Source organism: Corticium candelabrum, chromosome 17, assembly GCF_963422355.1.
Source record: "Corticium candelabrum chromosome 17, ooCorCand1.1, whole genome shotgun sequence".
Lineage (NCBI taxonomy): Eukaryota > Metazoa > Porifera > Homoscleromorpha > Homosclerophorida > Plakinidae > Corticium > Corticium candelabrum.
The window spans coordinates 5,061,993-5,076,992 of NC_085101.1; the positions used below are offsets into that span (position 1 = coordinate 5,061,993).

At 41.6% G+C, this 15,000-nt stretch overlaps 5 protein-coding genes across 5 annotated transcripts in view; 4 read left to right on the plus strand and 1 right to left on the minus strand.

The window, feature by feature from the left end:
* The first annotated feature begins 195 nt into the window (after nt 1-195).
* On the plus strand, nt 196-3,084 carry LOC134193217 (uncharacterized). Its single transcript, XM_062662029.1, has 7 exons — nt 196-288; nt 398-507; nt 1,060-1,140; nt 1,631-1,770; nt 1,840-2,440; nt 2,511-2,559; nt 2,795-3,084. The coding sequence occupies exons 1-7, from the start codon at nt 196-198 to the stop codon at nt 3,011-3,013; spliced, it is 1,293 nt and encodes a 430-aa protein (XP_062518013.1). The 3' UTR covers nt 3,014-3,084.
* Nucleotides 3,085-4,623: 1,539 nt separating this feature from the next.
* On the plus strand, nt 4,624-6,612 carry LOC134193064 (delta-like protein 1). The gene is made up of 3 exons (XM_062661852.1): nt 4,624-6,027; nt 6,092-6,156; nt 6,285-6,612. Exons 1-3 carry the CDS (start codon nt 5,061-5,063, stop codon nt 6,414-6,416), a joined length of 1,164 nt encoding a protein of 387 aa, XP_062517836.1. The 5' UTR covers nt 4,624-5,060; the 3' UTR covers nt 6,417-6,612.
* A 57-nt stretch (nt 6,613-6,669) lies between these two features.
* Nucleotides 6,670-9,907, plus strand: LOC134193065 (uncharacterized). Its single transcript, XM_062661853.1, has 7 exons — nt 6,670-6,770; nt 6,948-7,346; nt 7,963-8,013; nt 8,159-8,212; nt 8,283-8,678; nt 9,199-9,263; nt 9,339-9,907. The coding sequence occupies exons 1-7, from the start codon at nt 6,728-6,730 to the stop codon at nt 9,483-9,485; spliced, it is 1,155 nt and encodes a 384-aa protein (XP_062517837.1). The 5' UTR covers nt 6,670-6,727; the 3' UTR covers nt 9,486-9,907.
* An 869-nt stretch (nt 9,908-10,776) lies between these two features.
* Nucleotides 10,777-13,437, plus strand: LOC134192939 (uncharacterized). Its single transcript, XM_062661696.1, has 5 exons — nt 10,777-10,906; nt 11,506-11,904; nt 12,154-12,474; nt 13,057-13,121; nt 13,183-13,437. The coding sequence occupies exons 1-5, from the start codon at nt 10,858-10,860 to the stop codon at nt 13,324-13,326; spliced, it is 978 nt and encodes a 325-aa protein (XP_062517680.1). The 5' UTR covers nt 10,777-10,857; the 3' UTR covers nt 13,327-13,437.
* Nucleotides 13,438-14,931: 1,494 nt separating this feature from the next.
* The window catches only part of LOC134193060 (serine/threonine-protein kinase Nek10-like), a 25,264-nt gene continuing 25,195 nt past the window's right edge, over nt 14,932-15,000 (minus strand). The window contains exon 38 of the mRNA XM_062661847.1: nt 14,932-15,000. This exon is cut by the window's right edge and continues 277 nt beyond it. The gene's annotated coding sequence lies outside the window, so the exon portion shown is untranslated.

A 15,000-nucleotide genomic window follows, 5' to 3' on the forward strand; every position in this document is an offset into this window, starting at 1 on the left:
TCAAGTCCTCCGGTAGGTGTACCGCTGTAAAACATGCAAGGACGCGACATTTTTCTTGCTACCTCCCTGAGTGGAGCCATTTCGGCTCTCCGTCGGTGGTGCTCGTTTTCCTCTGGGCATAACCTTTACGTGTTACAAATTACGTCATATACGGGACTTAAATAACGTGTTACTTTACATGAAGTCCCGTATACTATGGCGTCTGTTGCACGGAAGCATCATCGGAGGTTGGAGGAGGCTGAAACGCGTCCTAAATATCGACAAGGACGAAAGGAAAAAGCTGTAAAGGTCTAGTAGCAGATATTTCTAAAAATGAAATAATTGATATTAATCATATTTTAAAATTAATTTAATTTTAATTATTTATGTTGACGTTTTGGTATTTTTTGTGCGGCAGGTGTATACGATTAATCAGGAGTCGAAGTATTTGCTGGTGATGGGAGTCCCTGCTATTCGTGTCAGCGAAGATCTTATCAAACAGTTTGCCTTGTATGGAGACATCGAAGAGTAAGCAGCAATCAAAGACAAACAGACTAATTCATATCAAACATATTAGGCTTAAGGGTCCAGCCAGTCATTCCCCCTATGAGGTCTTAGGGGTGACCGACCGGACCATTGAGCCCACAAATGTACTCATTGGTCATCACAGTTTATTGAGCAAGCATGCACATCGTGGTGGCTGAAGCTAATATTTCTATTGGCTGTCACTCTGTCTTTCTGCCTCTTTACCTGAAGTGTGAAACGCTAGGGTGCAGTAACCACAGTCGGTCACATGACATACGATCGACTCAACGACTCACTCCGCCTCCTACATAACACGTAACCAAATAAATAACGAAATTTATTTATTACCCACGTCATAAGATTTGCTATGACGTAACAAACATGTGACGTAATTTCAAATCGTGCATAACGTCAGGCTGTGTTCTCGTCTGCATTCCAATTGGAATGCTAACCCTTTGTGACAATCCTCGGTATTGTTAGAGACCACTAGGTCTGGCTTTGTATAGTAAAGGTGCATGATGATTGGTGTTGCATTAATTGATTTGTTGACTGTAGATATCGGCATCTCGACGATTATCCGTGTGAAGAATTTACTGAAGTATATTGGATCAAGTTCTGTAGTATTTCATCTGCCAGGTAATATTTGACATTTAATTATTATTTATAGTAGATATATTTTGATATTAATTAACGTTGGGTTAACGGATAAGAGTCATTACACAATGGTCACGTGACATGCAATTACAATGGTCACGTGTTGTGTGAGTCACGTGATGTGCAACAATGGTCATGTGATGTGCGAGTCACGTGACTTGAATTACAATGGTTATGTGATGTACAAGTCACGTGACATCCAAACAGTCACGAGCGTGTACTTAAATGGTGTATATACGTTGTATTGCATGGCAAGTGTGCAATAAGTTACTTCCGGTTGATATATATTATCACGCTCTCACTTATATACATACAAGTCACGTGACCATGATATATTACTTATCCTATAGCATGCTAATCATATGATAACCTTTATGTATACTGTACTCTTACTAGCCACGCCCTCTTGTCTTTTTGGAAAAGGGGCGTGGTTAGCAAGACTACTTACCTATACATAGTGATTTGGGTTTAGAGTTGCCAAGAGGAGGTTGGATGACCAATCGTTTATGGGTGGACTTCTGCATGTTTGTTATGCTCCCGAGTACGAAACCGTAGCCGATACGAGAGAGAAAATAGAAGAACGACGTTTGACAATAGAAAACAAACTGATTGGTTGGTGAGAAACATACAATGTAGCAAGATATCAATTGAAAACATTGATGTTTGTGTTACACACTCTAGAGTTATCAAAGGGTTCAAAAAAGTGGTCAAAATCATTGACTAGCCAAAAGCCAAAATGCTCCCAGTTGAGAGTAGAAACGAGTGCTAATGCCAAATTGATGTATCCGAGAGCGTCGCCTTCGTCTGCTGTGGTGTCTACGCCGTCAGCTTCCGTTGTGGCCACACAGTATGCCGACCCTCGTTTTTACACTTTGGGTGAAGCAAACACATTGTCAGTGGATCTCTCTGTGCGTGACTCTGTTCAATCTACTAACCCATATCCACGACTTCCACCTCCACCAGGGACACCACAATATCGTTCTATCTACCCATCTATGGATCCTATGGATCCTGACCAACCCGGTCCATCACAACCCAAGAAACCTAAACTACGAGAACCAAGACTAACGGTTGCCTCCCAGCCACAAGTTCAATCACAAACACTCAACATGCACAAGGAGTCTGTTGGAGACGCTTCACTCGTACCAAGGAAGATACAATTGTCGAAGCAGACAGACAAAACACCAGAAAAAGTGGTGAAAAAATCAAGTACTTCTGTAGATTCCATGGTAAACCTTGGATTTTTTTCAACACCTTCCTCTGATGAGCAAACCGTCTACAGGTGATTAAGATTCATTGCGTGTAATGAAAATGTATTAATAAATTATTGGATACTCGAACGTGTTTGTTAGGCCATACTTTGCTGCTGTACCGGAATTCGTAGCACCAGCTGCTCCTCAGGTATCACACACATTTTATCTTCACTGTGGTTAATTGTTAAATTTATTAACACACACACACACACACACACACACACACACACACACACACACACACACACACACACACACACACACACACACACACAAACACACACACAGACACAGACACAGACAGACACACAGACAGACACACAGACACACACACACACACACACACACACACACACGCACTGATTATTGTCATGATCTTGTAGATGGGATCTGTTTCTTTGGACGTGTCTGCTTGTACCATCAGACAGAAGATGAACCAACTAAGCCACATGTCAGTGTCTAGTGCCACACATTCGTGGAACACACCCAATGATGACAACAATAACAATGACAAACAACACGAAAAGTCAAAAACTCAACCCGTTCCACCATCAGTGCAGCCTACAAGTAAGCGTAAAGACGACAAACGAAAACGAATTTGAAATTGAAGAATTTATATTTAATTGAATTTTGTAACATACGAGAGTGCTGAGCTATTATTGAAAATACACAATCATTCAATGTGTTAAAACCAACTCCAACTGCAATACAAATCCAGTGATAAACACTTCATGCAACACGTTGCATCACGTGTTCACTGTTACTACACAGTTGGGACAGCATCCATGCAGCAACCATACAGTGCAACTAATTAATTAGCTAATTAATTAATTAATTTTATTAATAACTTTGAAAGTCGTAAATATTAATGTTACCTTATATTTTGTGTCTCTTGGTTTCCATCATGTCTGAGTAAACCAGACAACAAAATTTCTTTCTCATGTGGAGGAGTACAAATTGATGTAACTTGTCTCCAGCTCTGGCTTGTCTCTAATAAACTTAATTAATTTTAAATATTTTTATATATTTAATATATATATATAAATAAATAAATAAATTGATAAATAAATAATATATATATATCAATTTATTTATTTTATTTATTTATATCTTTATGCAAAATTTTATTGTTGGTGGTAATAAGTCATTAATTAATTAATATTGTGTGGAACGTATATTTTCTAGTATTGTACACTGCTGTATTGTTGTATTGTACTACATAATAATGACATGCATCGCACGTGTAAATGCCATCAAGTGAGAGATAATCACAATCAATACAGTACAGTGTAGTACAGTACGTACACGTGTACAAAAGCAGTCTTATATACGGGATACTATATACGGGCCAGTGTATGATATACGGGCTAATGTAATATATATGGGCTAATGTAATATATATGGGCTAGTGTAATATATATGGGCTAGTGTACAACCTGTATGGTTACGCGCTCCCTCTCAGTCTGGTAGTTACATTATTCTGTCATGGCTGCACCGCCAAATTACAAACTTAGAGCAGATATATACTGACGTCAATAGTAAGCGGTGGATGACAACCACTGTTGTTTTGTTTAGAGTATTTGTAAACTGCTTGTATTTTGAGTATTTATACAGCATCAGCGGTGTGTGTGTGTACTGTACTGTACTCGCGCCGCATGACGTCAAGCAGAACACCCACTTGATACATACATACATAGTAACAGAGTGCATAGGCAACCAAAACAGAAGCTAGCAGCCTAGCCGAGAAGGTCACGCACAGTGAAGCACACTGCATGACCTCTAGTTCTTACTCAATGGTTGCCATGCCTACACTCTGCATCTTCAGCTGTCTCTTTCACATGCAAAGTCTCACGTGCACGAGACGATAAGATCGTATTTCTCACATCGATAACTATCGAGTGATCCAAAGCGAGCGTTTCCAGTCGGGCTGCACCCACACAAGATGCTTCTCGTGTTGTCGCTTCTCCTCGCGACGTCTTGCACTCAAACTCAAGGTACGAAAGTGCGACACCTTAACTAACTAGCTAGCTACAACATTGCGGTATTGCTACAGTGTGACAACAAGCCGCATGCTTGGCATAGTGATTGGCTAGCTTCACTGCGCGCCAACTCTCCACACGTTTGCGCAGTGAGATGCAACATTTGGCTTGTCGCTTTAAGCTCCTGCGTTGTTTATCCTGATGCTTGCATCATACGAGTAGAGATTTATGATTCACGAGTCTTTGCATGGTGGTGACGTTTGCATGCATAAATGGTTGCATTCATCACATATGGTGGTCTGTAAGTTTCATATTGCCTCAAGTGCTTCTAGTGTGACAAACTTGTTGTTTGCCGTAGTCACGCATTCGTCTAGTTTACTCTCTAATAGGTGAGTGTCCTGACGAATCGGAGGGGATTGGAGGAGGTTTGTTTATTGACGAGCAGCCGGCGGAAAGGTTTGAGATCTGTGCTGCGACCAACTACACATTACAAGTGCATGGATCGTATGATGTCAAGCGGCTCACATGTCACAGACTGAACCGCACGAATGTGGTGAACGAGTACACCTACTGGATCAGTAGCAAGGCATGCGGTGAGGACGACTGCTGTAGCATTGTTGGAGCTCCTCAAGCCACTTGTTCGAACAGTAGTCTCAATATCACAACGAAAATGACGATACAGTGTTGCTGTGATGCTGCAAAGACCGGGTCTGGGTTGGAAGTAGTGGCAGGAGAGCCAGTCAGTTGTGATGAACTCCGGCCTCGTGTTGAGGGAAAAATCGAAGAACAAAATATCATGGATCTGACTGATGCCACAAGGGAACAGATTGCGTCAAGACTTAGAGAGGGTGAGGACCTGGAGGATCTGGTTACTATCAAGAGGGTGGCTATGGAGGTTTCCGATGTGGAGATAAACTGTAGGGAAGGGTACAGGTTGAGTCGTGATGGGCAGACGTGTGAAGAGTGTGTGCGTGACTCGATGTTCTGTCGTTCATCTGAAGACGCGGAGGTGTGCAGCAGCCATGGAGAGTGTGAGTGTGGTGAGTGCCAGTGCCAGGAGGGATGGCAGGGCAGGTTCTGTGATTGCACGACAGAAATTTGTCCGAGTGACGAATCGGGTCGAATTTGTAGTGAACATGGTGACTGTATCCTCCAGAACTGCAGTCAGCCGAGATGTGAGTGTCACCACAGATGGTATGGTGACCTGTGTGAGTGCAGTGATGTCCGCTGTCCTCGGGGTACCAATGGATGGATGTGTAGCAGTCGAGGTACCTGCACATGTGGCAGATGTGATTGCCCGGAGGGAATTCTTGGGCTCGCCTGCGAGAGTTGCCGTCAAATTGAGGACATTCCTGGAAGAGTAGTTCTAACTGGTGGTCCCGGAGCACAATACACTGACTGTTTCTATACGTGTTCTCCAAGGAGTACAAACCGAGTGCTGGTGAAGGTGGTGGCTGTAGGACGACACTGTAAGAGTGCAGATGTTACCATTTCCAGTGGTAGATGCAACAACAAGACGGACTCCAGCTCTCTGTGCAATGATGAGTCCGTGTTCTATCTCTCAACATCTAATTGTCTGTGCTTCACCTTCCGCAGGCCAGTAGGATTGAAAGTAGAGCTGAAGTTTGCATCTCACGGTGAGTGAGTCACAGAGACGTGGATTATAAACGCTCAAATGTTTAGAGGTTTTCCATGTTGTAGATGGACGTCTCGCGCCTCTCGTCGATTTCCTTTTCAAGAACAACATGTTAGAGGAATATGCAATGGTAGGTTACACAATGGTTTGTGTGGGTGTGTGTGGTGGGTGGGTGTCACTGTGTGTGGGTGTCACTGTGTGTGTGGGTGTCACTGTGTGTGTGGGTGTCACTGTGTGTGTGTCACTGTGTGTGTCTAGGATGCAGACGGCTGGTCCCGACTCGAACTCATTCTGCTGTATCCATCAAGAGCTGATACGACACGATCCACCAAACCATTTTTCGACATGCTCCCAAAGGTGTACCAAGATCTGCTGAAAAGCTTCAAGTAGTTAGTCGAGCAGTACATACCCTAATTAGTGAAACTAAACAGTCACTGCTCGTCCATAAGTTGAGACCTCGGGTTGACATTATGTGTTGTAAGGTAGAGGTTAGCCATAATACTACACACCAGTGTTGTTTTAATTTGTATAGTTGATGTAGTGGGATCAGACAAGAATAACCAACTGCAAATAGGCGTATCACCTACTGATTGTGTTGCATGTATAGCTAGGGTGTGTTTGATGGATATTACCTGTACACGACTAGGTTCACACCTGTTTAGGTCAGCTCACAGACCCACATACCCGACTGTTGACTGACTATGTTGTTGCCTGTTCTGATTGCTCTGGTAGCTGCTGTTCAAGGTGAGATATCACTAGATGGTATTCGTGCCTCGATGAGCACTATACACTTCTCTGTCTTATCCTATTCGTTATTGTCAATTGTGCCACTGATCTGCACTTGCTAGAGAAACACATGACTTCACTTAGTCTTTGTCACCATTGTGGTACTGTGTACTGCATTTATGCTTCTGTCTATAGGAGTACCTTGCCCTTCGCTTCATCGTCTTGCATATATTCGAAGCAACTATACGTTACTGCCACATTGTAATGTTCTGGGAAGCAACAACGTGTTGAGAGAACACGCCGCACTCATTGACACACAGTGCAATTTGTCTACATGTTGTGTGATTGTTAGTCACACTGTGGTTGCTTGTGATGTTGAGTTGTCTGTGGAAACAAAGCTTAGAGTTGATTGTCTGTGTGCGAAAAAGAATAAGGAAAAGTGCAAGAAAAAAGTTCTTCGTATCTATGGCAATCTGGGAGATGAGACCATTCCATTGAATCTTACAATCCAATGTGCAACAGCTTACAAGGGAAAACCACGCCTAGAGCTCCAACATTCTAGTGTTGATGTTACAAATGCAATGTGTGGATCAGGTTGACACGCACACACGTGCACACACATTGACACACACACACACACACACACACACACACACACACACACACACACACACACACACGTGGAAAATAACTGTAGGACATAGGACAATGTCCCAAACGTGTTGTTTGTCCGACCAAATACTGCACCAGTGTTGGGACGTGTTTGGACAAAACATCCATCAGTACGCATATATGATACTGTAAACCTTGTCTCTTAGGACGTGATGGTGTTTCCAATGGTCTAACTGTGAACTTAGGTGCCTCCTAGCATGCTTTATCCAGAGAAAACCTCAGCTGCCTTTAACACCATTTCTCCCTTGGAAGTTGGTTGTAAAAAATTACATGCAAAATGGCTGCAGTAGGAGGGGCACTTGGTTATACATGTAACACCATAGAAGAATGTCCTACCTAGGCTCAGTCTATCCGAGCCAAAATAATTCCCTATTTTCCACACTGCACACACACACACACACACACACACACACACACACACACACACACACACACACACACACATACACACACACACCACCACCATCTCCACCGCCGCCGCACCACACACTTAATCATTACTGTCACAGTTGTGGGTATCATTAGTATCTCCTTACAGATCTTAATGACCATTCTAACACCAAACAGCCACAACGCACAACTGATCCAAGTGAGTCACACACACACACACACACACACACACACACACACACACACACACACACACACACACACACACACACACACACACACCACACTATCTGACATCTAAACCATCATGCACAACGTCGTCTTTAAAAATCTCATATTGACAGTAGATGCACCACCTGCACCCAAAGAAACAACTACATCCCCCATAATTTGCCAAGGTCAGTCAATGCCAATTCCCTCAAGTACCACACATAACAATAACACGTTTCTGTTTACACATCAATGAAGAAAAAGAACACAAACTTGCACCTCAAGAGGAGACAACATCTACTCCTACCACTCAACCCGAAGTGAGTGAACCTCATGTTGAAATGGTACAACAACACAAACAATTCAAGTTACAATCAGACTTCACAACATTCTGCGGTGCTAATGTCACCAAGAAGTACTTGCTGTTTGTATTCAATAACGCATCAGCACCACAATCTTCAGACACAATCAACAGTGAATGTTCTTCACCTATTGCTGTGGAGACAGGAGAGTGTAGTGCAAATTGCCCAACAGCTATGAATATCTGTGATATTCAAATAAGCACTGCAAAGTTTGTAGCCATCAAGTTCAAGTGTGGTTGTGTTCGATTAATGGAAAATGGAACAAGTGCAGAGGGAAGAGTTGTGGAAATTGGTGAGACTGTTGTAATGTGGATTAGTTTGGATTGTGTGCTCATAATCATGTGGTATAAACACATGCCATAGACAGACAAATAGACATGCAGACAGACAGACAGACAGTTGCTTTGCTTAGATGGTGTCAATGTTCGAAAATATATGTATTGATGACAAACAGACAGACAGACAGACAGGCACAAAAACAGACAGACAGACAGACAAACAGACTGAAATTGACAGACAGACAGACAGACAGACAAACAGACTGAAATTGACAGACAGACACAGACAGACACAGACAGACAGACAGACAGGCAAACACAAGGACATACAGACAAACAGTGAGTCAGTTTATTTAGGCGGGCAGACAGACACACGTACACAAAAGCAAATAAATAACACAAACAGATACATGCATGTGTGCAAGCACGCGCACGCGCGCGCGCGCACACACACACACACACACACACACACACACACACACACAACAGCCAAGTCACACATCAATTGTACAAAATTATATACATCATTTGCAGATCCCACACTAATTCAATTAGTCGAATTCCTTATAACTCTTCCTGAAGTCAAAGAAATGGTCAAGGTAATTTCAACGAAAACACTGACAACAAGCCACTTTTTTACTATCCACCCTGCTAATTGACTTGCTTTTGTTTAGATACCAGATCTTTGGCCTGTGCTGCTTGATGCACTCAAAAGTGATTTCAGTACAGCTGCTCAAATGTTAAAAGATGAAAAAAAATTTCAACAAATTATTGCCAAAATTCCATTGAACATTTTCTGGTCACTTCTGCTTGCAGGGTAAACTGTTAAGACATTTGACATTCAGTATAAAATCTGATTCGTTATTAGTGTTGTTGAAGTACAACCGTTGATAGTAAAGCCTCAAAAGGCTGCAGTCAATGGTAATTAACTGTCGGCTTTTAGTTAGACTTGGAAGTGTTAGAAAGTGCATTCATTATGTGGTAGTTAGGGTTGATTGTTGTATTTTAGGACTCTGTGTGCAGTTGTGTTGTATGATGCATGCCTAGAGTCTCTGCCATTCTGTAGGCTTACTGCATGCATATCTTCATACTAATTCATAATTAAATTTTTGAACCTGGATGGAATGCATTTATGGTGAGATACTGTGCAATAGCTGATATGAAACTAATCAGACTCTTACACTGAAAGATATAAAAGTTAAGGGGATCTGTTGCCTTTCAACACCTTGTTATGCATATGCACTCACACACACACACACACACACACCACACACACACACACACACACACACACACACACACACACACACACACACACACACACAATACAACAACCCAACAGTAATAGCGTTTCAGAGCAGAATTTTATTGTGTTCAGAGAATGAAGCTCATCTAGCCCTATGGCTACTGTAGAAATGCACAATCACAATATAACCTTAAATTATTCAATTTGCCACATACATAACATACACATACTAACACAACAGTAGAAAATGGTGTGTAACAATTGCACAAGAGCAGAACAATGAGTACTCTGTATGCAGTCAAACCGCAGTCTCCTGATCAGTGACATGACCAATGAGCTTCACTAATCATTAACCAACACCCACGCATTTTGTCTACTTTCCTGCCCAACAGCTTGTGCACCTTCCTGTTCCCCTCTAGAAAGACTCACGCCAACAGACCTACCACCAACCACACGGATTAGTGAGAATCCTGACTGTCATGCAGCGACACCATCGTTTAAATCCATTTGCAAGACATTAATCAACATTTTGCATTAACAGTCTGATGCATGCATGACCAGTAGCATAAGAATCATAGCAGTTGTGACACGAATTGAAATAACCTGTTGATATCAAAAGAACCAGGGCCACCATCTAGTTGGCTTCGTCCACTGCAAGTATCCTCTATGAGCATGTCTGCATATCTTCGTATTTTGCTGGATTAATTGCCACACCTTGGCTGCATGTAGACTGCATGCATGCACATACAACTGCATATTGTCCAGTTGCTGAAGATTGCTGCAAGTGTGAAAGGAAGATTGATTCACACCTTCCCATTGTCTTCTGGTGTGTTTGGCAGAGAATGCATATTCATGTGCAGGCCTGGTTAGGCTCACACCACTTTCGGTGATGTACATATCTACACGTGCACATCCTGGTTGACACAGTTGATTCGTTTGCTCAAGTGATGGCACATTTCCTACTCATTCTGGTCACTCTGCTGGCTGCCACCCAAGGTAAATATTCAATTACAGACATACACTGTAATACACTTGCCTCATGCACAAACAAGTGGATGTAATCTGTGTGCTCTTTCGTACATGAATCAGCATGCATTTCAATGACACTACAAGTTGGTCTCAAGATGCTAAAGGGATACATGCAAGTGGCCTTATGCTTACTGCACTAAGGGCATGAGGTTGTGTTGTTGTTGTTCACGTTTTCATACACTCAGCTCACTGAAGCTGTTGCCTAAAGTTGTTTCCAGTGATTATTGGTGAATCACATAGAGAGGATGATGCAGACAAGCATTGGTCGATCTGGAAAAGTAGCGCAATGTTCACGTTTTATGTAAAGTTGATCCTAGACAACGGGAATTGTTTTGTGCTCCTGAAAATTGTGAGCTCAAGTAGACACGAGTTGTCAGATAATGACACACATGCATGCACACACACACACACACACACACACACACACACACACACTCACACTCACACACACACACACCTCAATGCATGGTTTCTGTCACTGTCATTGCATTCGCTCCAAATGTAAAACTCGTTTGCTGAATCAATTCCAGACTCATTTGTTATACTTTGTCTTGATTGGTTTACAGACAAAGTTCAAGGAAAGAAATGTTCTTCCTCTCACCGAATCGCCGTTATTCAAAGCCTGTATGACTCGCATCCAAAGTGTAGACGAATGAATAGCGACAGTGTCTCACAAGAGCATAAAATGGCTGTTAACACAAAATGCAATGCAGCAACATGCTGTGAAGTTGTGAACAACGAAGTGACAAAATGTCATGTACAGTTTGGCGTTACCACGACGCTCAGGATTGACTGCAATTGTGCGATTGCCAATGTTGGGAGATGCAAGAGACAAGCCAGACGTATACATAAAAGACTTCAAGAAAAGGAACTTATTCGGATGAATATTAACGTTCCAAAGGGACGACCAAAATTGAAGTTCATCAATTCTACCATTCAAGTGGAAGAACCAGTCTGTACCCCAGGTTGGTTGACTTGTGTGTCATTTGTGTGTGTGTGCACATGTGTGTGTGTGCACATGTGTGTGTGTGTGTGTGTGTGTGTGTGTGTGTGTGTGTGTGTGTGTGTGTGTGTGTGTGTGTGTAATTGCACACATTACTGTACTAAACAATACCGCCCACCACCACACCTATGCCTAAATCACCTATTACGTGTATTATATGTGTCCTCCATGTTGTCACAATCCTCTAAAAAGTTGCAATGTCTGTTATCAGATGCTTGTGAAATGATGATCGGAGGAACCCATGGAAACTTCGAGTCTCCAGTTTCGCAGTCCGAACAGCTATGTCAATACACAATCTGCGTCAATGACTCTTCTCACTACCAGCTGCTTGTCATTGATCAAGCAACTCTTCCAGTGGGAGATGGCTTCTGTTTGACGCCCGTCACTGTGGCAACAGACAGATGCAGCGAAGACAAAGCAGCAATTTCAAACAGTTGTGATCACATTGAAACACCATATTTCGTTATTATCAACTCGAGCTGTAGTTGCACTCAGTTCACACAACCTACCAAGGGAAGATTTGCTACATTTGGTAAGAGAATTGAAACATAAATAGATTTGTATGATGGCATGTTCACATATGAAAACATCATAAACAAACAAATAGGAGTAGAAAACTCTCAGTTAGATCAGTTTGATTTGTAGTCTTTTTAGCTCAAATTCAAAGTTTCTTTTTGAGAAATTAATCTACACCAATTCAATGCGCGCACACACACGCACGCACATACACACACACACACACACACACACACACACACACACACACACATTGACACAAACACACACACACACACACACACACACACACACACACACATTGACACACACACACACACACACACACACACACACACACACACACACACACACACACACTGACACAAACACACACACACACACACACTGACACAAACACACACACACACACACACACACACACACACACACACACACTGACACAAACACACACACACACACACACTGACACAAACACACACACACACACACACACACACACACACACACACACACACACACACACACACACACACACACACACACACACACACTACACACACACAACAATACACTAACTCTCTGTGTTGTTCCACAGGTTCCACCGCACTCGGTTTCGTCGAATTCATGCTACGATTACCTGAAACAAAAAAAGTCGCTAAGGTAGTGCAAAATACATACATCAACATGTACAGCTAGTCTAACCAACTAACTTCTTGACTAGAACCTCAACCTTTGGCCAAAGCTGATGACAGCACTTCGAGATCCATTCAGCGTAGAAGCTCTTTCGCTAGCCACCAATCCGGAGCTGCAGCCACTCATTGCAAAGATCCCGCCAAATATTCTGTTTCAGCTGTTGGGAAAATAGACACGTAAAGCACAGCGTGACATGCAGCTATCTGTAGAAACATCAGAGTACACGAGTTCAATCACACATACGATGATTAGATGCAATTACAATTTGACACTGCAAACTACAGTCTGACATGCCGTCGTGCCCGGTTTCCCGTATAATACGATTCCCGTATGAAACGATTCCCGTATATCGCGATTCCCGTATAACACTTTCAACCTCCCGGAGACTAGCCAACTCCTTCTATTAGAATTGGATTCTAATCGTTTGAACACACGTTTGCAATGAGAAACTGGTCGTACAATTAACATTGCTGCTACTATGGGTTTCGCATTGGTCTATCGTTGTATCCACGTTTGTGTTGATTGCATGTGGTCACTGCCCCTGAGACCTAAATGCCTGGTTAGTCTGGTTTGCTTGTATAAATATATATTAGTTCTATTTTCATTGACACAAACTCAGGCGTGTGTGTGTGTTCATTAAATCACCCACATTAATTACTTAAAATTAATTAATTAATTACCCACATTAATTACCTAAAATTATTTACCCACATTAATTACCTAAAATTATTTAATAAATTACTTAATTACTTACATTAATTATTTAAAATTAATCAATTAATTACTTAACATTATTTAATAAATTACTAAATTATCCACATTAATTATTTAAAATTATTTAATAAATTACATAATTATCCACATTAATTTCTTAAAATTATTTAATAAATTACTTAATTACCCACATAAATTACTTAAAGTTATTTAATAAATTACCTAATTACCCACATTAATTACTTAAAGTTAATTAACTACTTAATCACCCACATTAATTACTTAAAATTAATTAATTACTTAATCACCCACATTAATTACATAAAATGTGTTGTACAAGCCATTCAAAATTTATAACTTATTGACTGTCAGAGTTTCTAAAACAATGGGAGATGAATGGCTTTATTAAACTTTTATTTTTATTTTTTAATTGATACATGTATACACGTCTGCCATGATTTACATCATCAAAACTTGCTACCCGTCACAAAACTGTGCAACAGCAAAGAGACGTGATCTCAGTGGAGGAGATGTGAACAACAAACGAGTGACGTTTTGTACTCTTATCCAGACTCATGGAATGTGTTGACACCACAATGCCACTGATGCAAAATAAGGAAACCTTTGTATCAGCACAAGCTGACAAAAATATAAAATGAAAATAAAAAATTGCAGGGTGGGCATCGAAATTGGGACGGAATCTGATGATCAACAAGAAATAAATTTTGTATGGCCTTATAGTTAGAGTCTTCAAGTTGCAGCTGACAGTATGTGTAACGTGTGTCCTGATCACTTTGTTGTACTAGAGAGTTTGATTTTGAAATATAATCTATCTTTCTGAGAACAAGTCATTGAGCCGTGAGACTACACACACACGCGAACGCACGCACGCACGCACGCACGCACGCGCGCACACACACACACACTCAGGCAGGCAGGCACGCACGCACGCACACACACACACACTCAGGCAGGCAGGCACACATGCATGCACACACGCACACATGCACGCACGCATGCACACACGCACGCACACACACACAGCAAATCATTTAAAGCTGAGTGCAACTTAATAGTGAGCAATGTATTACAATACAATATACCTATAAAGGCAAAAACTTCTGTCTTCTCT